General features: G+C 34.8%; 2 protein-coding genes across 4 annotated transcripts; both read left to right on the plus strand.

Moving 5' to 3' along the window:
* Positions 1-7,718: 7,718 nt before the first annotated feature.
* LOC111911066 (protein RKD5) lies at positions 7,719-10,261 on the plus strand. Of its 2 annotated transcripts, none has more exons than XM_023906847.3 (5): positions 7,719-8,076; positions 8,377-8,635; positions 9,256-9,479; positions 9,602-9,810; positions 9,916-10,261. In XM_023906847.3, the coding sequence occupies exons 1-5, from the start codon at positions 7,983-7,985 to the stop codon at positions 10,144-10,146; spliced, it is 1,017 nt and encodes a 338-aa protein (XP_023762615.1). In that variant the 5' UTR covers positions 7,719-7,982; the 3' UTR covers positions 10,147-10,261. The 2 variants fall into 2 exon arrangements, with proteins under 2 accessions (XP_023762615.1, XP_023762614.1); XM_023906846.3 differs by having other exon boundaries at positions 7,721-8,076; positions 9,593-9,810.
* Positions 10,262-14,158: 3,897 nt separating this feature from the next.
* Positions 14,159-23,061, plus strand: LOC111911067 (dehydrodolichyl diphosphate synthase 6). 2 transcript variants are annotated; one of them, XM_023906849.3, is made up of 3 exons: positions 14,159-14,416; positions 14,488-14,590; positions 22,002-23,061. In XM_023906849.3, exons 2-3 carry the CDS (start codon positions 14,553-14,555, stop codon positions 22,852-22,854), a joined length of 891 nt encoding a protein of 296 aa, XP_023762617.1. In that variant the 5' UTR covers positions 14,159-14,416; positions 14,488-14,552; the 3' UTR covers positions 22,855-23,061. The 2 variants fall into 2 exon arrangements, with proteins under 2 accessions (XP_023762617.1, XP_023762616.1); XM_023906848.3 differs by having other exon boundaries at positions 14,160-14,416; positions 14,525-14,590.
* Positions 23,062-24,726: the final 1,665 nt, after the last annotated feature.

Consider the following 24,726-nt stretch of genomic DNA (forward strand, 5'->3'; position numbering starts at 1 on the left):
TTCACGATTCGCTTATACTTCACGATACGCTCCTGCTTCACGATACGCTCCTGCTTCACGATAAGCTCCTACTTCACGATACGCTCCTACTTCATGATGCGCTTATACTTCACGATATGATTCCACTTGTTACACACTCAAATGTAGTAGATGTATGTCTGCGCTTGTATAGATGCATATAAATAATGATTGAAGGACTTAGGAAGGCTTGTCCGCCCTATTTTCTTTTCTTCGTTGAGATGTGGTCTGGTGGGATCAGATGTCCATCCGAAGGTCGTTTGATTCATTAGTTATATATTATGTATACAAGCATAGACATATAGGTTTACTCTAGTCAGTTCAGTTATGGGTCTCTACCTCTACTTCAACACTTACATTGGAAACACACTACTCACTATTTGGGATGCATATTCGGGACACGGCCTTCTCCGTCGTCTAGTTGGTAACCAGAGTCTCTTGTAGGGAGAGCGGACATTGTGTGTATAGATCTATACGAGATTGACACCCCCGCACCCTGACTGCTAGCTACAGTCCACGGCCTACCAAGCCAAGGGGTGACAAATGTCATATTCTCTAGACGCTTGTAGGGCGTCAGGTACTCTAGTGTCGGTTAGTATGGTTACGAGTATCCCAGGTTACCTTATAATTTATGGCCTTAAGGTAATGGTTTTTCACCAGCAATTTACACTGTATGCTGGAACCCACTCTCGGAGTCACACTGTTTTAGACCTTGCTAGACGTATCATTCATTTGATACTGTCTGGGGTCTGCATTCACTGTATTCACTGTTTTAGACCTTGCTAGACGTATCATTCATTTGATACTGTCTGAGGTCTGTATTCACTTTATTCATTGTATTCACTGTTTTAGACTTTGCTAGACGTATCATTCAGTTGATATTGTCTGGGGTCTATGTTCACTGTTTTAGACCTTGCTAGACGTATCATTCAGTTGATACTGTCTGGGGTCTGTGTTCACTGTTTTAGACCTTGCTAGCTGTACCTTTCATTTGGTACCGTCTGGGGTCTGTGTCTCTTTCTGTTAGACTGAGCCAGGCGTGTCGTTCATTCGATACTCTCCTGGAGTCTATGATTCCTTTTGCCTTAGTCAGCAGTCTTCACTGCTGAGGCAAATGTTATTTTCCCTAATATTCTTCGACTTTCTTAAAAAGCAAATCCCGTATTTTGATAATGAAAGTGTTTAAGGGAAAACTACTTTTTACCACATAACTCTGACCAGTCTTGGTAGAAGTCTGCTTTTTAAATAGAAAATATAGGATTTTCTGGAAAGGACTCTATTTCACTGTATACTTGAAAACTACCACTTACATAAAGTTATTTGAATAAAATGTCACTAAATGCTTATGAACTCACCAGCATTTGTAAAAATGCTGATACTCGCTTTTCAAATAACTTGTATTCTCAAGTCAGCATTAGACAGGTACAATCCAGGAGCTTCTATTGAAGACTATTTTGTGCCAAGCTGCACCTATATATTTACGTGCATTACTTGATGTATTGTAATGTAAACCATGTAAAACTATTACTATTAGTGAAATGTTTTGTTGTACTTTGATTACTATAATGCATGTGTTGTGATACTTGACATGACGTCATCCACCCCAAAACGTTTCCGCCATTCCGGTTTTGGGGTGTGACAGTGTATGGTGGCGGGAATAGCCACCCGGCCGGAGTATAGTGTGGCGGCTGAGCCATGGGGGAAGTCCAGGGAAAGGTTCTGGGGAAAGTCCCCCTTCATAGAGGAGGCACTATTCGTTATATAGGGGACAATTAGGTCAGGCCTTGGGCCATTCCAATTCAGGCCCAACTAGCAAGGAGTTGGGCAAGGCCGCCCGAAGGCGTAGGACGGGGCTGGCGGGCGCGCCCCAGGCAAGGTTGGCGGGCACGCACCAGGAAAGGTTGGCGGGGGAGAGCCAGGCAAAGGAGCGACAGGCCGGGCCGTCAGGAGAGTCCCCAACATGGCTGGCAAGGGAGCACCAGGCAAGTCTAGCAAGGGGACGCCAAGCAAGGCTAGCATGAGCGCGCCAGGCCAGGCTGGCGCTCTAGAGTGGTCTAGGCCATGCTAATGGACCATATATCATCAAGTCCCCCTAGTTTGGTTTTATTAGTACATGGCCAATGACATCGGACTGGACTAAGTCATATAAACCAGCAGGAGAGTCCCCAGCAGGGCTGGCAAGGGAGCGCCAGGCAAGGCTGGCGCGCCGGAGCTGTCTAGGCCATACTAGTGGACCATATATCATCAAGTCCCCCCAGTCTGGTGTTATTGGTACATGGCCAATGACATCGGAATGGACTTAGTCATATAAACTATTTGTTGTCAAGTCCCCCTAGTCTGATGCGATTGGGTTGCTGACAATCGGATCAGACTAGACAAAGCACCAATACATCAAATAATAGAGAGAACGACCGAACCTCGCCCATGAAAGCCGTGGGCTTGTGCGATGAGCCAAACATTGCTTATGCAGCTTGAGCTGACTTGATACTCCTTTGAGAAGAGTGCAAGCCGATCAGTGCGATGCAACGTAACTGTTGCTAAAAGTGTTATACGGAGCAAAGCAGCTAATAATGTTATTGTGGAGCGGGGCTGGTGTACGACATCTCTGTTGCAACGTTTCTATCGTCTTGGGGGAATGTCATCGATAATTATCTTCATGAGCATTGATAACCATTCTGAAGGTGTTTCTTGCTCGAGCTATTCCTAGCTGGATTCCCCCCAGTTTGATATGGGTAGCGTAGGTAGCCGTATCAGACCGTATCAGACTATGGTACATGGGCAAGGTTTTTATGAGAATACCCAGTGAGGTTGCATTCTATCACAATAGACAACCAGATGGAGGAAACGCCTTATTGATCGTCCGAGCATAGGAAAACCATGTTGATTATAAGAGAAGAGACACCAAATGTGGTGCCAAGCATGACATAAAAACTTACGATGTGCGACTTACGATGCGTGGCGATACGCGACTTATGTTCCGCGACTTAAAAGAATAGTCTGGGCTTAACAGCCAGTGGTCATGGAGTTGTCACGCGGGAAAGCATCGCGTGGAACAGATCGGGCTTGGCTGCCAGCGATCATAGATAAATCATGCGGGAAAGCATCGCGTGGATTCATATAGGAAAAGGTTACGAGCCTTTGAGCCTCGTTGGCGGAGCATGCCGTTAATGGAGTCGAGCTGAGAAATCAGGTGACTCAAGGCAAGGGTGTTGAACCTTGCATGCGGAGCGTGCCGCTCCAATGAAGTTAGGCTGAGGAGCCAGGCGACTCGAGGCGAGGGTGTTGAACCTCGTATGCGGAGCTTGCCGCTATAATGGAGCCGGGCTGGGAAGCCAAGAGACTCGAGGCGAGGGTACTGAACCTCGCATGCGGAGCTTTCCGCTATAGTGGAGCCGGACTGGGAAGTCAAGAGACTTGAGGCGAGGGTACTGAACCTCGCATGCGGAGCTTGCCGCTATAATGGAGTCGGGCTGAGAAGCCAGGCGACTCGAGGCGAGGGTACTGAGCCTCGCATGCGGAGCTTGTTGCTATAATGGAGTCGGGCTGAGAAGCCAAGTGACTCAAAGCGAGGGTACTGAACCTCGCACGACTGGGCGTAACACCCTATAATCTATGTGTCTAGCTCGTGTGACTAGTATGGGTTAAAGCGGAATGGTACCTGATGCTTTGCTGCCTCGCTAGTCGTACTAATAATTGAGGCCTCGGTGTCTTGGCTGTTTGCGGAGAGCTATGTGGCAGTGTTACTTAGAGCTTGATAGCGAAGCTATTGTTAAGAGGTGCGTAATGAGGTTGCTGTTAGGAACTCGTCAACAAGGCCTTTGAGGCCCAGGTAGCGAGCTGCTAGCGATAGGTCAGCAACACGACTGTTAAGAGTTGGTCAACAAGACTACCGAGAGTTGAACCACGAGGCTAATCTTTCGACCCGGAATATTAATGTCACCTCGAGAGTGTACTATCATGCATAACATCAGCTCTTCATGTTCTTTAATTCTGCCCCTTCGGAATAAAGACCACTTCTGCATAGTATCGTACTAACCCTACTCCCCCCCCCCCCCCCCGCTTTTTCTTTCTTAGAGGAGGTGAGTAATGAAAACGATGGATGCATAGTTGCAGGAAAGAGCTAGGCGACCCAAGTACTAGCAAAAACTGGGTAGCTCGGCTGCCGAGAGCTTAGGCAGCACGACTGCTAGTCCGACAACGTAACTACTGATGGCTAGGCTTTGCAGCTGCTGAGCTGGGCCGCATCGCTACTGAGAGTCAGGTTGCGCAACCGCTGAGAGCCAGGCAACGTGACTGCTGAGGGCTGAGCAGCGAGACTAGCGAGGGCCGGTCAACATGAGTGGTGAGAGCTGAGTAGCAAGACTGCCTGAAGTTGGTCAACACAACTGCTGATAGCCGAGCAACACAATTGTTGAGGACTATTTCGAAATGCTTCACACGTAGCAGTAGTAGCGTACCACTCTTCTCCCCCTCCTTTTTTTTTTTAAAATACCAAGCATATTCTGAAATGTATTTGTTGAACGGGGCTTGCGGTGTTCGAGTATAAAGTTGTTGGTTTTTGTTGTTGAATTAGCCCATTAAAAAATATAATTTAATGGAGGCTCAAAAAATTGATGAAACCCAAAAGCTGCTGAGCCCAAAATAATATTTCAGTCCCCTAGGCCCAAATCCTTTTTTTTTTTTTTTTTTTGTTTTTTTGAAGGTGTCGGTGAGTCGGAGCCGTAGTGCATATTTTGAAAATGAATTTTGTTTAGAGGAATTGTGGCACAAGAACTTTATATTGTTGATCCTCGTCTTATAGAAGTAGCCCATCGAAATTAAAAATTGGAGCCCAAAGTGCCAAAATAAATTCAACAGCCCATATGCGAATATGTGAGAAACCCAAATCATAGTTTTAGCAGTCCATAGCAAGTGACACCCGATGTTGATTTTGTTTGATCCATATAGCACTTTTGGGCCCATCCTAGTTTATTTCCTCAGTTTTGGAAAAAGATCCCTAGTTGTGACGCTCCCAGAATAAGAGACGCGACTGGAGATGGTGAACCCTTACCTGATGACGTCACTTAAGTCTCAACTGCTGGAGATGAGATCGGATCAGAGATGGCGAGGGGTTATCGAATGGTGATGGCGTATCTGAAGTTGGAGCTGCTATGGCTGGTCTTCAACGAGTGAATGAAGGAGCAACCATCAACGACTGGTGGCGGATCGAGAAAGAAGGGGTTGACGATTGATGTTATTGTTGGAGGCTTCTCAGCAAGGTCAGAAGCAATTGGCGATACTCGGGTGACAACCACCGGCAGGCTAATAGTCTAGAGATTTCTCGCAACAAGACAATCGGAGTGACATGTGGCTCCCGGCGGTACTTTGGTTCTAGTAGACAGCGATGATCAGGTAAAAAGAGTTCGTTAATCGTTGTCGGAGGTGCTGCTTGTAATAGCCGGTCGTGACTTTTCCCTCTTCCTCTTTTTTCCCTTTGTTCTTCTCCGGGGTTTAATGGTGCAGCGAACGTCGGAGCTGCAGGGGATGAGAGCCGAAGTTGAAGATGTTGTTGACTAGGTAGAGGCAATTGGTGAGGCTGGCGGGCACACACCAGGAAAGGTTGGCGGGGGAGCGCCAGGCAAAGGAGAGTCGGGTCGGGCCGGCAGGAGAGTCCCCAGCATGGCTGGCAAGGGAGCACCAGGCAAGGCTAGCAAGGGGACACCAAGCAAGGCTAGCAGGAGCGCGCCAGGCCAGGCTGGCGCTCTAGAGTGGTCTAAGCCATGCTAATGGACCATATATCATCATACGCCTTGTTACACTCAGTGTATAGCTTGATCACAGAAGACTTACGGGGTTGCAACCCAATACGCCCAACGTACTCTGTGTTACGCCCAACGTACTCAACGGGCGTCCAAAACTCGATTAAGGTCTTAATACCTTAAAACTTAACGTCCAAACTTCATATCCAAATCTAATGAACGTCTAGAATCATAAAGTTGCAAAATTTATGCCTTTGCATGGCTACAAGGAGTCCAAAATTATACTCTAAGTCTTATTCATGACCAAAATGCTTAATAGATCCATCATGCATGATTGGGAAAGACCAAGATCTCATTTTTATGAACCACAATGCTCTTAAATTAGAGGAAACACTCCTCATTAGGTCTGGAGTTGCTCAAACTCTCAAGATCTAAGGCTAGGGGACCAATAATGAACAAATCTTACTATATAACTAGATCTAAAGAAATATGCATCAAGGTTGGAGCTTTATACCTCAAGAAGATGCACAAGGATGAGTAATTGTTGGATCCAAAGGCTTGAGTGCAACACCACAACTGCAAGTGTCTTCCTTCGCCACCAAGAACACCAAATGGCACTCCAAAGCTTCAAAATTCACACACACAATTAGGGTTTTGAAATGGAGGCTAAGAGAGGTGGAGGCTGGAGTTAAGAAAGGATTTGAGGTCATAATATTCTTTCAATAGGGTCCAAACCCTAAAAATTAGGGGTTGCCCTCTGCAACAGTCCACCCAACGTACCTATGCATTCGCTCAGCGTACGCTGGGGATTCGCGATCATAATTTAAATGCCTACGCCCGACATACCTATCTCGTATGCACAACATATGGATCAAATTTGCAAATTTTTAAGGAAATGAACCGCAAATGAAAATACATGAAACACTGGTGTTACAAATCTCACCGGTGTTTCAATGGGTTAGATTTAGGTGTAGTTTTGGCGTTTGTAAATAGACTGATTGGGCATGTTGTCTTTTTAACATTTTGTAATTTTTTTCCCCATGTCTTTTTTCTCCTTGGCTTCGTTTCTGTTGTTTTTTATAAAATTTCTCACCGTTTCCAACAAAAATCAACTAAGATTACCTTAACTTTATTTATTTTCCTAGATTAAATTAACTAGAGCAAGCGTGAGTTGATAATGACTAGTGTTTTTTTATAGATTGGTGATGGATTATGTGAAATTATAGATGATCAGTGGTTTTTTTATAGCTTGATAATGGGTTATTACTTATTAACACCAATAGTTATTATTTATTTAAACACAACATGTGAAAGACCAATTACCTTTTTAGTTATTATTATTATTATTATTATTATTATTATTATTATTATTATTATTATTGAAACCCACAACGAAAAAAAACTTAAACTTTAATGGTTATATATTTAATTTTTTTTGAAGTAATGCTTTATAAACCGTTTTTAAAGTCACGATTAAGTTGGAGATTATTGCATATGATTCTTTTGTACAAAGATTATTGCATATGTTTCTTTTGTACAAGATATTAAAGTATTCATATTAATTTTTTTGAGCAACCATCGAATTTATATTAATGATATTGTGATTGTTACATATGGTTCTTTCGAATAAAATGCATTCTTCATATGTTTAGATAGCACTGATTTTATCTTTTAAAAAATAATTATAATCCTTCAAAATCCTAAAAAAGATTTGAAAGACTTTACCGATCACGACAATTAATATTCTGAATTATAATTTTAGAAAATTAAAATATTATGAGAAAAACATTGAGTTTTTCATACACTTTTAAAGATAGTAAAAATAAGTTACATTATAGTTAATAAAATCTTGTAATGAAGCCACTAATTTTTTTTATACAAAATAAAATTTTAGACTTAACCTTGTTATTTATGTCAAAGCATAGAGACAAAAACTTTTTATATGATTCACATCAAAAAAGGGTTATTCAAGCAATTACACAAAAGTAGATGGGTGAAAGTGAAATAAATGTTGGATGATTCATCAAAAACGATACAATTAAATCACATACTTTGAGTTTGAAACAGTGTATTGTCAATTGTGTATGTGTGTGTGTGACTGTGTGTGAAGAGGCTTTCACCTTTCTCTCTCTTCTCTTGGAAGTGACACAAAACGGACCTCATGCAAAAGCAAAACCCCTTCTTCCCCTCATAAAACCCTCCTGAAGTTATGCCTTCTGCTCTTCAATGGCGTCTCCCTCACAACAATCTCCCCCTCCTCCTCTTACTCATCCTCATTCCCTGAAAGCCCTTGTCGCCTTCCGCAACCTCATCTGTCCAGGTAACAGCAATGCCGTTCAAACTTTCAGATTCTTTGGTTTAGCAGCTTAGCAACACATTCGATTAATCTCGAAATCGGCTTCTGTAAGCTTCAATTTTTTTCTAGACCGTGCGTTTGTGCGTTGTTCAGACACAAAACACAAAAAGCATACGATTGTCGTCAACCGATGCTAAATGCTATTCCAATTTTCTAACCCTCGACCGAGGGTTCTCAAGTTGGGTGTTAGATTCTAATTTCAGTTGCAATTAGATAAGTTATACTTTAGATTGATGATTTTGTGCCCGATTTTGTTGATTACAGAGCTGATTAGGACGGTGCATCTGTATCGATCGGAGGAAGGAGGGGAAGAATCGGAGGTGGAAAGAGAGTATGTGTTTCATAAGGAGAAGGATTACGAGGAGATTAGCTTCTGTAAAGTGTTTACCTTGAAGAAATTTGAAGTTTCGTCACACTTTGAAGGGCTTGTGAATGGTGTGTGGCTCTGCATTTATGTCTTCGACGCTTCCTGTTGGTCTCCTGCTGATATCGACCGACTCCCTACTGTTCTTACAATCTCCAGGTGAACTCATTTCTGCCATTATTACTTATCACTCACACCTTCCCAAAATTAAAGTTCACCTTTTTTTCACTTTAAAGTTGGTAACATTTGTTGATTGTTATGATTACAAAGAGGAAAGTCGTAATTACAGTAGAATCGCTAGAATGAACTACCAAAAGCACAAAAAGGGAAAACTTTCAAGCTAAGTTACCAAAAATACCAATGTGAAATTGAATCTGTAAATTGTAATACATCAGGATTTGATTTTTAAAATGAAAGATTGGACTTAGATTCCTTTCCTGTATTGAAAATCTTTTTTTTGTCTTTTGTCTGTGGTCTTCTGTAGTTCTGTTTTGTTTTGGTTTGTCAGCTCTAGTCAGCATGGTGGGATTTTGTTCATGTTTCTTCTGTTTGATTCTTTCTCTATTTAATAATATATTGACCATTTCATAAAGAAAATTTCCATCCTTTCAACATAACTGTTTCAACTTTCAAGATTGAAATTTTTTACATCTGTTGAGCAGATAAACGAGCTGACAATTGTGATTGTTTTTTGCATTTGGACATTCTATTTCTCCCTATAGTTTTGGGGTTTCAACCTAAAGTTTCTTGAATGTCTGAAAATATTTCATGATTTCCAGGAATCACAAGCTGGATTCAATCCCAACATTGGCTAATGACTTACAAACAATTAATCAGCTCAGCTGTGAAATGGGAAGGTTTAAACATTGTAAAGGAGAATCTGAGGAAGATGGGGAAGAAGACAAAGACAATCGGTATAAGAATCATCACATGTGTGATGTGGATCTTAATTCTCTTCCTTATGGACTTTCAGAAAATGATGAAAGTGATCAAAGCGCCACAGGTTTTATTTCTCAAAATACAAACTTATTTCTATAACAAGTGTCTTTATTAAAAAAAAAAAAAAAACAAAGTTATTATATTAACAAGTTAAAATTTAAAATCTGTATTGTAAAGATGTTTCAGGGAAGAAGAAAAGAAGGGCAGCAACAAAAGACATAGCTAGCCTTAATCTAGAGGATCTATCCAAGTACTTTGACCTTCCCATCATTGAAGCTTCAAAAAACTTAAAAGTCGGACTCACCGTCCTCAAAAAGAAATGCCGCGAGTTTGGCATTCCCCGTTGGCCACACCGAAAGATCAAATCACTTGACGGTCTCATTTCCGATCTCCAGGTTCTGTCTCTGTCTGTCTGTTACCAGTTCTCATGGGATCCGGTGCATTAGTATTACTGCGTTGGTGTCGATACTGATAAAATATAATTTATGTGAAATATGTAGGAAGAGGTAAAGCGACAGCAAGAGGAGGACAAGGGCGGCGGTGGGGGTGGTGGTGCCGCCTTGGCGGTGGTGGAAAGGCAAAAAATGATAGAAAGTGAAAAGGAAACGATAGAGAAGAAACCGTTCATGGATATCCAAAGAGAGACCAAGAAATTCAGACAAGATATTTTTAAGAAGAGGCATAGGGCTAGACTTCTTGAAACCCAATGCCGAACCTTGCCTTTGTTTTAGTTTTTTTTTTTTTTTTTTTTTTCATCTCAAATGACTTTAACAATCCAAATAAAACTCTACTTTGTTTTTTTCTTTGTTACTCTTTAAGAATTTGAATTTTATGAGTGTTTTCGTATCTTGTGTTCCATTTGTTTCAACAAAAAAAATTACATTTTTTTTTTATCAATTGACAATGGCTTTGGTCCTAGTTAAACACATCTTTAACATGCATCTCTTTGAGTACTTACAGTTGGACTTGGACTTGTTAGCGGATCTTAGTGTAGCCCATATTATGTTGTATAATTGCCCAAAGGCCCATATATGATGTATTTTTAGTATAAATATGTTTTAATGAAACGCAATACCTTTTCACTCTCAAAAAAAAAGTAAAAGGTGAAAGGGTTAAATGAAAACCAAATAACTATCGAAAATGTCACTTCATTTTCTCATAAAGTTTTATAATTATTGAATTCATTCAACTTACAAAAATGTCCCTCCCTTACAAAATGAACCGGTATAAAATGCAGTTTGAAATCTCACTCGACCTAATTTGAAAACCCGATCTAGATTCAAATTTCGTAACATACAGGTTATAACTCAAAGTTTTTATATTTGAAGCTACATCAGACAACCACAAAGTGAGTAGTACAAAATTAAATCCAACTTTATTGCTTCCATAGATATCTACTACATATTAGTCTTTACTTCAGAGTTTCCCACGAATCTGTTTTTAAGATGTGTTTTGAGTTAGTTTCAAAGTTGTGACATGCTAAGGGAATCGTTGTTTGCATTAATTAAACATTTGTTACAACCAACGTTCTACACTTGGTAACAAAATACATTGGTTGTCACAATTATGATTCAAGTACTTGTTGTCTATCGAAACAATTTCTCAAGTTTCTAACTTTTAGGTGGTGCCCTCGATCATATAATGTAGGTCCTATAATTATATAATGGGTTATTATAGCGTTGCTTTAACATCCTTTTAGCTTGTATTTTTTTCTTATATATATTGATCTATTGAACTGTTTTATATAAAGGGTGTCTTATTAATTTAATATTTATTTTGATGTTAGAATGATACATATTTAATCATTTGAGGCATGAAAACGTTGCAATATGTGTATTTGGTGTTATATATAGTCATATAACGATATTATTGATAGAAGAAATGTTTTTTTAGCCTTTTGGTCACACAGGTGAATGTGAGTTTTCTTGGAAAAACAAAAGTTTTGTATTACCAAAGTTTACACGCAAACCGCATAAATGAGGCAAATAGAAAAAATTGAAGAATATAATTTTTTTTTTATATAGACAATTAGATTTAAACCGAAAAAATTTGTATTTTATATAATAAACAACATGACATGTGTTCCTAAAGAGTATTTAGTTATTTAAATTAAAAAAAAAAAACTTGTAAGGCACATGACGTCGCAAAGAGTATTTAACTTTTGAAAGGGCCACACACACTTTCGTCACACAATAAATTATCAGTCGTGACGCTAGTGACACACAACCACATGTTGTAGTGGAATTAATCTGGTTATTTTTATTAAGATTTTTAAGCGATGACCATAATTATTAAATAATAAATATTTAATTAATATTCGTTATACTTTTCATGCTGCACTTGTTCATTACAAAATTATTTACTTTTACCCGATTTTGAATATTTTAAAAACAACATTCATTGTATAGTTTACATTTCATCACGATAAAGTGAGCGCAATATTTTATTATTTAATTACGTAAGGAAAAAATACTTATGATGTGCAAAGTTAAAAAATGGTTTAGATTTTAGAATAAAATAAAAGAAAAAAAATATAAACCAAAGGAAAATGATGAAACACGTTGGATGACAAAGAAACATGGAAACCACCGATTAGAAAAAAAAAAAAAAAGATAAAAGATACTAACATAATATAACACTTTTAATATATATATATATATATATATATATATATATATATATATATATATATATATATATATATATATATATATATATATATATATATATATATATACATATATATATATATACTAATTAGATATATCGATAACTAATTCATCTATTACTAATTTTCATAGAATATTTTTAACGCAATTTGCAAAATAGTATCTAGTTACGTTTTGATAACAATTCCCAAAACGTTGAACATTTTACAAAGTGGTGCAATTCACATGTTATCGTGTATTTTCTAGTTAGGGTTTTATCGAATATATTAAAAACCGGTTTGAACCGACTGGTCGAACCGGTTGGACCGAAAATCAATGAACAGTTCAACTAACATCGGTTTTATGTCTATTTTTGAACCGAAATGAACTAGGTTTTACAAAAACCCGGTTGAACCCGTTAAATTAAACCGGTTGAACCGGTTAAAATAAATAAAAACACATAGAAATCAATTAAACAAGCAGTCGAACCGGAAACCGGTCACGATATCGGTTCAACTAAAAAACTGTTTTTTAAAACATTTGTTTTATCATATTCTTGGTCAATGTTGTGGTATATTAAGTTAAAAAGATTGGTTATTTTTGAAAATTTTGGAAAGTTTGTGTTTCATAAAAAGAGAATAAATTCGTAAAACTTTAAAACGTTTTTGTAATAAGATGTGTTATACTACGTTATTTTATGTTTTCTTACCTATACTCTAGGGGTGAGCAAACCCAAACCAAAAAACCGAGAAACCGATTAAAACCGACAAAGCCGAAACCGAAAAAACCGAAACCGAAGCAAAACCGACGATTTGGGTTTGATATTTTTAGAAACCGAAAAATCGGGTTCGGGTTCGGTTTCTAACCAGAAACCGACCCATCCAACCCAAGAAACCGACCCATACTTAAAACCGACAAACCGCCCCAAGAAACCGACCCATCCAACCCGAAAAACCACCCATACTTGATTGTGTTTTAGTTGTAATAGACTATTTGGGCTTTAGTTGTAAGTTGTAATTGACTATTTGTTGTAAGACTCATATTTTTTGAAGTACTTAACTTCAATTTGTTATTTTTTGAAGTATCTAACTTGTTGCTTCATTTATGGAAAATGGGTTAAAACCTTAAAGCCATGGGTTTAAACCCAGAACCCGTGAGTGTATGGGTTGAACCCAAGAAACCGAAAAACCGCCCAAACCGACCTCAGAACCCAAGAAACCGAACCGACCAGAAACCGATCCTATTGGGTTCTAAAAACCAGAAACCGACCATTTATGGGTTGGGTTGGGTTTGAGTCCAAAACCGACCCAAACCGACCCATGCACACCCCTACTATACTCTGAGTTATAAAATTCAACATTACGTTTATTCAAACAAGATTTTCAGTTCGCTTAGTTAAACGATCAAACACAAACAATTGTTTTGTTCGTTCATTTATCTCCATGAACATTTATTTAAGTTTGGATATTTATATTCATTCGTTTATGTTTGGATATATATATATATATATATATATATATATATATATATATATATATATATATAATAAAACTGGTAGGAGTGAAAGTGAAGCTTTTAAAAATGGTTTAAATTTTACGTTTTTAGATTTTGTAAAATATCAGAAGTGGAACCGGTAAGTACGACCAACATATAAGAAGTGTTAATGGTTAACTTTTATGGTTTTTTTTCATTTATGTTTGTTTATGTTCATATTTGTTCGTTAATGAACACCTTGACGAACATAAATGAATGAACACGAACGAAGTAATTTGTAAAACAAATGTACATGAACAAGAAAATTTGTTCATTAACCGTTTACATTTATTCGTTTGTTCGGTTAATTTAAACGAAAGAACATGAACAAGCATTTGTTCGTGTTGTTTCAGATTGTTATAATACCATATAATATAAGCATATAAAAAAATATTAAAAAAGGTTGTAGCCAAAAATACTTATGCAAACCCATAAAAAAATGTAAATTGCTTTTTTTTTTTATTTCTTAAAAATTGTAGGAGAGGCCACCATGAAATAAATATGATTATAAATAAAAGTGAAAGGCTAACTATTAGATAGAAAATCCCTCCCTACGATGGGCAACTATTTACACCTCTAAAAAAGAGCGTAGATAGCAACTCTTTTTTGCAAAATGTCAAATATAAAGTATCTTGCAAAGGAAAAGTGGTCAAGACTCCAGTGCACAACCTGTATACTTCTCTTCGATTCCATTCCATTGCTATAAAAAGTGTTGTGGGAGCAAGCCACTGCTAAATCTCTCCACATAATTAGCATCTTATACTTAATTATTTCTGTCACTCTCTTTCCTACTTCCTCAAATACATAATCGGCCAATAGGGTGAGACTCGAAAATATGTTTTGTTTCAGACGTTTTTACTTTATTTATATTTATCCTTTGTATGGGTGTAGGCCTATATTTGATCGATCTGGATGTTTTGATCAACAGATTAAGCATTCTCTTTTGTTGAACCAATATGGAATTGGATCCAATCATTGCAACGGACACCTCGCTGTAAGTCTTAAGAACTTTGTTCCAAGTATTAATGTGTTTTTTCTTTTGGTTTTCTATATATATATTGGTAAAAATGATCATAGACCATCTTCAACATATCTTTATTTTTTTATTTTTTACTTCAAAATAGACTAAAAATGAAACAAATAGTATTTCATTTCATCTATACTCCATTTTTTACATCAAAGAATATATTTCTAGTATATTCTTTCTTTAAACTTATAAAGATTGTTAAAAAGACCTTTCAATTTATTAGTTTTTTTTACATATTTATAAAATTTTATATGAATTCGATACATAAGTATAAATTTTATATTTATGATTTTCTAATATAATTTAAATTATAGCAAGTTAATTAAAATAAAGTTGAAATTGATAAACCTAAAATATGAGAACTAAAACTGACAAATAAAATATAAATCTATTTTGGAGTAAAAAAATAGTAAATACTCCATATTTTGAGTATTACTATTCATTTGCTCCAAAATGTAGTCCCAAATAAAATAGAGTTGGAGATCGTTTAATTTCATAACGGAATAAAAGATAGGGTTTGAAATAAGATTGAAAATGCTCTTAAAAAGGATTGTTATTTTGATTGTGACCAAGTGCCATAATCACCTTTTCAAGATGTTTCTATTCTTTTTATTTATAAATTTTGATTGGTTTGTTCTATAGTTCCTCAAAGTGTCTAGGTCTACAAATAAGTGGCAAAGAGTATTTGATTTAATGCTCGGGTTGGTTTGTATGATCCATCATCGTGTTTTTATATTATGACCGAATACAAGTTTGAAGGTGTGAAGTGCACACTTATATATAAGACGAGTTTAATCTTTGACATTAAAAAAAAAGTCGGATATCAATAGGGTTGTGCCTCTTGTCGGGTCCAAGGGAAGAACCCTTGTCAGTGGAATGTAGTGGAAAGCAATGTTTCAGACTAACACATTAATAGAGAGTAAGTTCATTGATTCCACAACCAAACTATGCTTAAACCTAGATAAAAGGTTGTAGCTTCTCAAAAACCATTTTCATCAACCTTGTCCACATTGTAAATATAAATACAAGTGAAACTTCAAAATTGTAGACTCACAAATAAAAACAATTCCCATACTTTATGTGATTATGACTTTTGATTTTGCTAAAGTCGAAAGTGAGTTGATTGGTTATCACCGATTGATTTTTGTGAATCCATACATATAGGGTTGAAATATTAATGAAAGAAGGTAATTTACTAAATCAATCAAAATCCATATCCAAATTACCATATGATCCTATTTCATATCCAGATTCTAACAACTATTAAGTTTTTAAATATTATTCAAGTAGTAATAAAAATAAAATTAAAAGGTTGTAACTATTTGAAAGCTTTGAATAGTATTCAACATATTTAACCTATTCTATATTTCTTTTTATTTTTTTTAATTTTTCGTTGTGTTGTTGTGTTGTGTGTGTTTTTATATGTTGCAACCGTAAATATAACTTATTTTTTTAACACAATTCATTACAATAGCTACCTTAAAACAATTGTTTTCTTCCAATTCACTCACTTGTGAAGAAAAAAAAGAAAGTTTACGTTCTAATGGTTATGTCCCAGAAAAAGCTAAGATTTCATTTGATAGTTTCTGTCTGAGAGAAGTGCTGTCTGCGAAAGTTTTCTGACTGGAAAAGAAATCATGCTGTTTGATTGTACATTTGAGTGACTGAATGATGAAAAAAATAATTCAATAAAAAATAAATTTAAAAAAGTTATTTAAAAAAATTAATAATCCAATAAAGAAAGATGCAGGGTTTGGTGTATAATTATCTTTCCAGCCCATTCAGCCAGAAAGATATGAATTTGGGGCTTTGTGGGAAAAACATATCTTACCGGGAAAGATCCATTTTTTGTGCAAATCAAACAGTATTTCCGGTCCATTTAGCCAGAAAGATCTGTTTGGACCTGAAAAGATACGTATCATATACCTAGTTATGGAAAATACTAAATACTAAGAAGCTATAGATAAGAATTTAATATTGTAAGTACACTTCCACTTAATTCGTTTGTGGTTTAAAAAAAAAATTACAAATATAAATTCAATAATTTATAATCTTTCTAAAAGATAAGAATAATTAAAAGAGTAAATTACACGAATGGTCCTATGGTTTGAGTAATTTGTATGTTTGGTCCCTAACTTATTTTTTTAACTCGAAAAGTGTCTACTGTTTATTTTTGTTATACGTTTGGTCCCTATTTTTGTTTTTGTTACACGATTGGTTCATGTCTTACCTAAAAAAACTATTATTTAAATAAGAAAAATGACGGAGTAGGTAAGGTAAGGTAAGAGGGTTGGGATTGGGGTGTGTTTATTTAAATAAATTAAAAATCAAGGGAAAAATAGTCTTTTTAGGTAAAACAAGGACCAAACGCGTAATAAAAACAAACAGTAGAAACCTTCCGAGTTAAGAAAATAAGTTAGAAACCAAACGTACAAATTACCCTAAACATAGGGTAGTTTACTCTAATTAAAATATGAAGTTATGCTTTTTTCCCAAGAAATCCACCTTTTTTATATCTAGAAGCTAAAAAAACCCATATATTTCCTCGTTTTCCTCTCCGATATGAAGGTGAAAACATAAGATCGCATAAAAAAATGTGTACAATGATGGAGAGAGAATAATCACACTTTTATGTTTTAAACTTCTACTATAATCAAAGGTTATTTGTTTATTTGAGAAAGATAAAATATCTTTCTATTTATGTTTTAACTTTTAAAATTAGTGGGAAAAGAATGCGGTAAAAGTCTTATGATATGTTTTATCGTAGTAAACACCGTCTTTTTTATGTGATTTGGGGTGTGCGGTTTGAGTTGTGCGACTCCCTCTCTCTATTTCTCTCATCTTTTTCTTTCCTCTTTTCATGATATACCATCCCTTGAGTGTGTCGTCGTTCTCTTCAACTTAATGATAAAGATTTTCTAATATGTCAAACGCCAAATACATTAATTATATGGAATACTTTTTATTGAAAAATTTGAAATACGTTAATTATAGAGAATTATGTATAATTATAATATTTAATATTTAATTATGATAAGATTTTTCATAATTAATAATTGATATATGCGTATATTAGAAAATTTCATCTGTTAATTTGTTTCATATCATTGTTATAACTTTATTTATTATTCTTACTAAGAGATAATCTTTTTATATAATTTTTTTACAAAGTTTTAAACTTGTTTTCCAAATTATTAAACGTTTTCACACTTTCATATAACTTTATGAAGTCTTTTTTTTTTCTCAAATGTGTCATTGTGTATTCTCCTTTTCTTTTGTCTCTTTTCTATTAGCCTATTAGGGGTGTTTAAAATCAGATTTTCGAAATTTGGGCTAGCAAATTTTGGTATCCGAGTTAGTATCCGAAACTTCGGATATCTGAATTTTTGATATCCAAAATTTCGGATACCAAATCAGATATCCGAAAATCTAACATTTTTTCGTTATATAAAAAATTAATCAAATAAAAGAATTAATGTTTTAGTATTAACCAAAAAAAAGGTTATGATTAAACATTAACAATTTACTCTACGTGATCAGTCTCAAATAAAAAGGAGATTAAAAGTCTTTAGTATAAATTCACAATGAACTGATGAACAATTAAGCATTAACGTAAAATTCATTTATTGTATAATCAAGCTCCATTCTTTAGTTACTTAAACAAGTTAGAAGTTAAAACACTACAAGAAAACACTCAAAGAGTATAATAATGTCCACTAAAACAAAAATATTGTATATAATAACGTAGCATCTACACCCATCATGAAACCCCTGGCATGTTGTGACACTTGCATTGCATGTACATCTTTTTGATCTTTTGTTACTGTCTTTGTGTCACAAAATAAACACACACAACACACAGGATGTGTGTCTCACATGCAATTTTTTTGTTACACACGCATCACACATGCACCTTTTTTTTTTCTTTTTATTTGCACACACTTTGAATTTTAATTTTAATTTTTTTTGGATATCTTCTTTTACGGCTTTATTTTGGATCAAGAAAACAGATTCCAAATAAAATTTTGAAAACAACGATGTAAAAATTAAAATTTAGGATGAATTTGTAAAAAGATGTAAAAATTAAAATTTAGGATGAATTTGCAAAAAAAAAAACAAGAAATTTGAAACAAAAGTGTAAATTTTGAACCAAATTTATAATAAAATTTAAAATCTAGACCAAAAATATAATTTTTAAAAGTTTGATAATCTGTTGACCGGATAAAAATATCAAATTGAGTATAATTCATAGTTTTTGGTTCTTAATTGAATAAAAAAATATATATAACAACTAAATCGGTTACTTAGCCAAAGCATAAAGATTTTTACGGAGCTTTTTTTTATTATTACGATGTTGGCTGAAAGTATAAAACAATTAGGGGAGAGCAAAAAAAAGGTTTAAAAAATTAAGAAATATTTTGTTTAAAAATTATAAAAAAAAAAAAAAAACTCTTAACCAAATAAATGTAGGAACATTTAAAAAGTTTATTTTTTATACAAACTTGTTAATATTATTAATAGAAAAATCAAAAAAAATTATTACATTTGAAGACAACTGATTTTTTTGTTTTATTATAATACAAATAATAATATTCTTTTTAAAAAAATATAAAATATTATGTTGGTTTGAATTAAATTTTAAGAACTTTAATTTTTTTATTTTTTATACAAATTAAAAAATGTTATGGCAAAAAAAAAAAGAAAAAAAAAAAGTTGACATCGTTAAACATGTGACACGTGGCAAAAAAGAGAATCGCAAATGTATGTTTCAAGTTTCTATATGTAGTTGTGATCATAAATTTTATCATTTTTAAAGTTCTGTTTCGAAATATTAATCGTGCATATACATACATATATATATATATATATATACATATATATATATATATATATATATATATATATATATATATATATATGATCTCTTAACAATTAACTGAATGATTCTTTTCACCTGCATCGAGCTGAATATTGTAACACTATGAGTTCTTTGTATATAGTTAATTATAGGAGGAATTTCGTATATACCCTTATTAAACATCAAAAATATCATATATACATTGTTAAAGATGAAATATTTTGTTTGTCAAGAAAGCAACATTCCAACAATTTAGAAATGATTGTTCTATTATTATAGATGTAGAGATAATATAGTTAAAAATTTTAATTATTATAATAATTCCAAGATATAAAAAATGATTATAAACTACTAAAAACATTATAAAAAAGACTTGAGCAAATATAATAGTTTGAAGTTTTACAAAGGATAAATATGATATTAAGAGATTAAGTCGAGCGAATATGATATTTTGGTGTTTAAAATTGACATATATTAAAAATCTCTTTTAAATATATATAAATATATATACAAGTGGAAGGTAGTATCTTACTAAAACAAGATAAATATTTGAATACATCACCTTTCTATCCATAAAAAGTGAAAAGAAATTATCATAAGTTTTTGAAACAAAACCCTTTAGTTATATATAGGAGTATAGGACCTATATCCAAAAATGTCTTCATATGCCATTTTTTTAGATTTGACTACTTTATGAGGAGTGGCTTCTAAATAGATTTTACATTTGATTATTATTCTATAAAAGTGATATAGTTAATGAAAATATAATTAAAGGAATTCATGAAAAACAATCAATTTTACATTTATTAAGTAAAGTTTTAAAGGAAAAATGTCACTTTAGCATAATGAACTTTTTCAGTTTGTCCAATTTGATCACTAATTTTTTTTTGCTCAATAGACCATTAAACTCATTTATAACCTATGAATTAAGTCATTTTGCTGGAATTCAACAGCTTACCCGATAGCTAAGTGCTGATGTGACATTAATAATTAATTTTTGATAACCATGTCATCTAAATAACAAACAAGTTACCCACCCTTTTTCCTATCTATATTCTCTCTTCTTTCTTTCTCCATCATCTTTAATCAACATCATCGCTATCCTCCACGTTCTTCACTGGGAACCACCATCCAACCATCAAATTCAACAACACAATTCCCCCTTTCCTGATTATAACTTCAATTCACCACTAAAAACCCACCTTATCGGCACTTGACAGTCTCGTCATCTTCACCATCACACAACCAAACACTATCCTTATTCTTCATTTCAATTCACTACCAAAGCACAAACCATTCTTCATCTCCACTCCACAAAACCTATAAGAAATACATCTCCGATCAATCAACTACCATAACCAAGCTGGAACCAAATACATGCCCTTTCTCCATTCCCTTGATTGCCATGATTTATCTATCACCATTATCCCTTACAACCGATTAACCTCATCCAGCCATTAAGGGATATTAGTTCATACACAACCATCATCACCAACCCTTACCTGCGCAAAAAAGAAAAGAAACAAACAAAATAAGAACACTGAATACATAGATGCACACACAAAGGGGTAAGAGACTAGCACTATTATTCTATTTTTTACCTGCACTTCGATCCAACAAATTAGCAAAAATATCCCAAAGGAAGAGAGAAGGATGCATGAAGAAGAAGCATAGGAAGAGACGACACCCACTTCGAGTCTCAAGGGACTCTTGCCATATTTCGATCCATCACCGAGTCCAGAAACAGTGAAGAAAACAGAGATCTGATGATCGACATCTGAATCCAGGGTCATAAGACGCCAGCTCATTTCCTGCTTTTTTTTCCTCGAAACACGCATTTTATTGGTTTTATTGCTGACCTAGATACATAGTCATAAATAAGCCAATGAGATGAATATCAAATTTTACAATAAATGTAGTATTATATAATTCATCGTATCCATCTTATCAACTAGTTTAATGACTACGTGTCTAAATCAGCAATCAAATCGATAAAATATATGTTACATGAAGAAAAATTCTAAATCATCACTAAATTTTAGTTTGAGACTTATTCGTAAATTAGGATAAAATAATGAGACTTTAATGAAACCGATAAACCAGGAAAAATGGGTCAAATCGTTATTTTTACTGATAATTCATTTTTTGTAAACAAATTTTAGTTTGTGATTTTTTCATAAATTAAGGCAAAGTTTTAGGACTTTTCTTGGAGATTTGCTTTTAAGATTACAAATTGCTATATTTATGTTTAAATTGATCATCATTTAACAATTTGAGAATTTGGCACTTTAACTTCATCCAAGATAATCGAGTTTCCATATTTTCAAATGAACTAAATTTCAGACGCAATGAGTACGTCCATGACTTTTATGTTCATATTACACTTGGAAATTTCAAAATTTTATTAGAATATTTCTCTTTCTTAGAAAATTCAAAGCCTTATCTAATTTTATGTCGTTCCTATTGGTTTAGATCTACATTGGAATTAATCTAAGTGCAATTTTAACTTGTTATTGACAGGAAACAAGCGGAAGACGAAAGATCAAATGGTACGATCAGCAAGCTCCTTGGAGGCGTAAACCACACCTTAAGAAAACTCATATTTCGTGTCATTTCTTCACGCCCGATTCCAGAACACATCGCCTTCATCCTCGACGGAAACCGAAGGTTTGCCAAGAAATGGAAGCTCACGGAAGGTGCAGGTCACAAAGCCGGTTTTTTCGCACTCATGGCAGTCCTAAAATACTGCTACGAGATAGGAGTTAAGTATGTCACCATCTATGCATTCAGCCTCGACAATTTCAATCGACGCCCTGATGAAGTCCAATACGTAATGGATTTGATGCAAGAAAAGATCGAAGGGTTTCTAAATGAACTTACTCTTATAAACCAATATGGCGTTAGAGTCTTGTTTATTGGCGATCTCGATAGGTTATATGAACCCGTAAGGATTGCTGCTGAGAAGGCCATGGAAGCCACCGCTAAGAACTCACGCACATATCTCCTAGTATGTGTTGCATACACTTCTTCCCATGAAATCCCACGAGCAATCCACGAAGCTTGTCAAGAAAAAAGTGAGGCTAATAGCATACGTGTCATGAATAGTGACATAAATCATGGTGGTCAATCGGTGATCAAAGTGGTGGATCTTGAGAAGCATATGTACATGGGAGTGGCTCCGGATCCTGATATTCTAGTGAGGAGCTCCGGCGAGACAAGGTTAAGCAACTTTCTGTTGTGGCAAACCACCAACTCTTTCTTGTATTCCCCGAAAGCTTTGTGGCCAGAGATGGGATTCTGGCAGGTGGTTTGGGGGATCTTGGAGTTTCAGAACAACTATCAGTACTATGAGAAGAAGAAGAAGCAGGCTTAAGGATGTACCTTTAAGTAAAAATATTTTCCTTTGAGTCGGTTTGCAGTGTGTTGTCAGAATTAATGGGATTTTTCTTCTCAATATGAACTTTCAACTTTGGGTCGATAATATCTGAATGCAATGTTATACATACGTAAATGCTTGTCTTATCAAGTAAATCAACTTGATATGTTTATTTGGAATAAAGGCATCACAGATCATATTAAATGGATTGGGCCATCATGATTTTACTTTTCATTGACCTTTATTTTTTATGACAAAACTATAAAAATGGTCGTTGTTGTATGTATTTTTTTTGTTTTAGTTTGAATTCCGATTATTTTGGCTTCGTGATCATTTTCTCTATGTTTGTATACAGATTTGATCCCTCGTAAAATTGAAATGACTAAATTGTCTTTATTAGATTTATTTTTCATTTTCTTTTTATGTATAAGTATTTTTATATATTAAATAAAGATAGGGCCTCTCTCTCTCTCTCTTATAAAAACTAAAAGACCACACACACTTAAACATCTTTCTCTCTCACTTGGAAGAGAGCACCGATCTCTACATTGATAACGTCCATCAAAGATCTTTTTGCCTCAGAAAACCATCAGCATAGACACCATCCTCATCCAACACTCGGGACTCCTAATTTCATTTGGGATTTAGTTTCGTTTGTGATTTTATGATCTGTGAATCGTGTGTATCTTGCAAATTGAAACTGAGCGCTTATCCCTATTCATCATCTTTTGCAAATTTGGTGTTCTATTCAGGTGGTCAAATTTGGGTTGGATCTGGTGTAAATTTGGTTTGTTCACTGTGGGTTGAAGAATTCTACCGCATGTTTACATGGATAAACACACACACACATACCCATCAATTTCAGATTCAATGGAGAAGATGGAGACCAACCACCATCAAAGAAAGAACCCACCACCAACAGCCACCCCCTTCACTCTCCCTCTCTTTCCCCTGCAACAAAACACACATATACATACTAAAAATCAAATCATAGAAACACAGGGAGACATATAATGAAGAAATTGATATCATTTTGGATTCTTTGTGTGTGAGACCTTCATCTTCTACGTGCATCTGATTTTAGCCCATGTGTAAAAAAATTGCCATCTCCAGCATTTTCGATTCACACAATCAGATTTTTTGTTGGGATTCTATCATTAGGTTTCATCAAATTTTTGGTTTGGGGTAATTATTTTTGTATTATCTTTGATTTTGAGTTCGATTATGGCATAGTTTGATTTCTTCTTCTTCTAATTTTGGTTTAGGGTTTGTGTTTGATTTTTGTATCTGAATTTTGTAATTGATCTAGATTGCTATAAGTTTTGAATTTTTGATTTTGATTTCTGAGTGGGATGTTGGCCAGAGAATAGGGAAATGAGATGATGGGTTCAAAGGTCTACTATGGCTAACCTGGATCCTTTGAGTTTCGATTTTGGGTTGTTTTTCGTATTGTCATACCGCCTGCACAGGATTCTAGTTTCATGTTCATCTTCTTCAGTGTGTGTCTCACACAATCGGTAAAGGCAAGAAATAAAAAAAATGCAAGGGTTGGATCTTTGATGGTGGAATCAAATGTTTGTAAGAAAGAAATTGCATCTCTAATGCTAGAATCAATTATGAACAAGGGTTGGATCGTAAATGGGTTTGCATCGAAGAGAGAGAGAGAGAGAGAGAGAGAGAGAGAGAGAGAGATATGTGGACCCAAATTAATTATTTATTTTCTTTTTCATTTAAATTAAATAGAAAAAACATCAAAAATATATCAGAAGGGCATTACAGTCATTTCAATTTACAAAGGACCAAATCTACGTATAAACATGACCAAAAGGACCATCAAGCCAAAAAAATCGGGGTTTGGACTAAAACCCC

This window comes from Lactuca sativa, chromosome 2, assembly GCF_002870075.4.
Source record: "Lactuca sativa cultivar Salinas chromosome 2, Lsat_Salinas_v11, whole genome shotgun sequence".
NCBI lineage: Eukaryota > Viridiplantae > Streptophyta > Magnoliopsida > Asterales > Asteraceae > Lactuca > Lactuca sativa.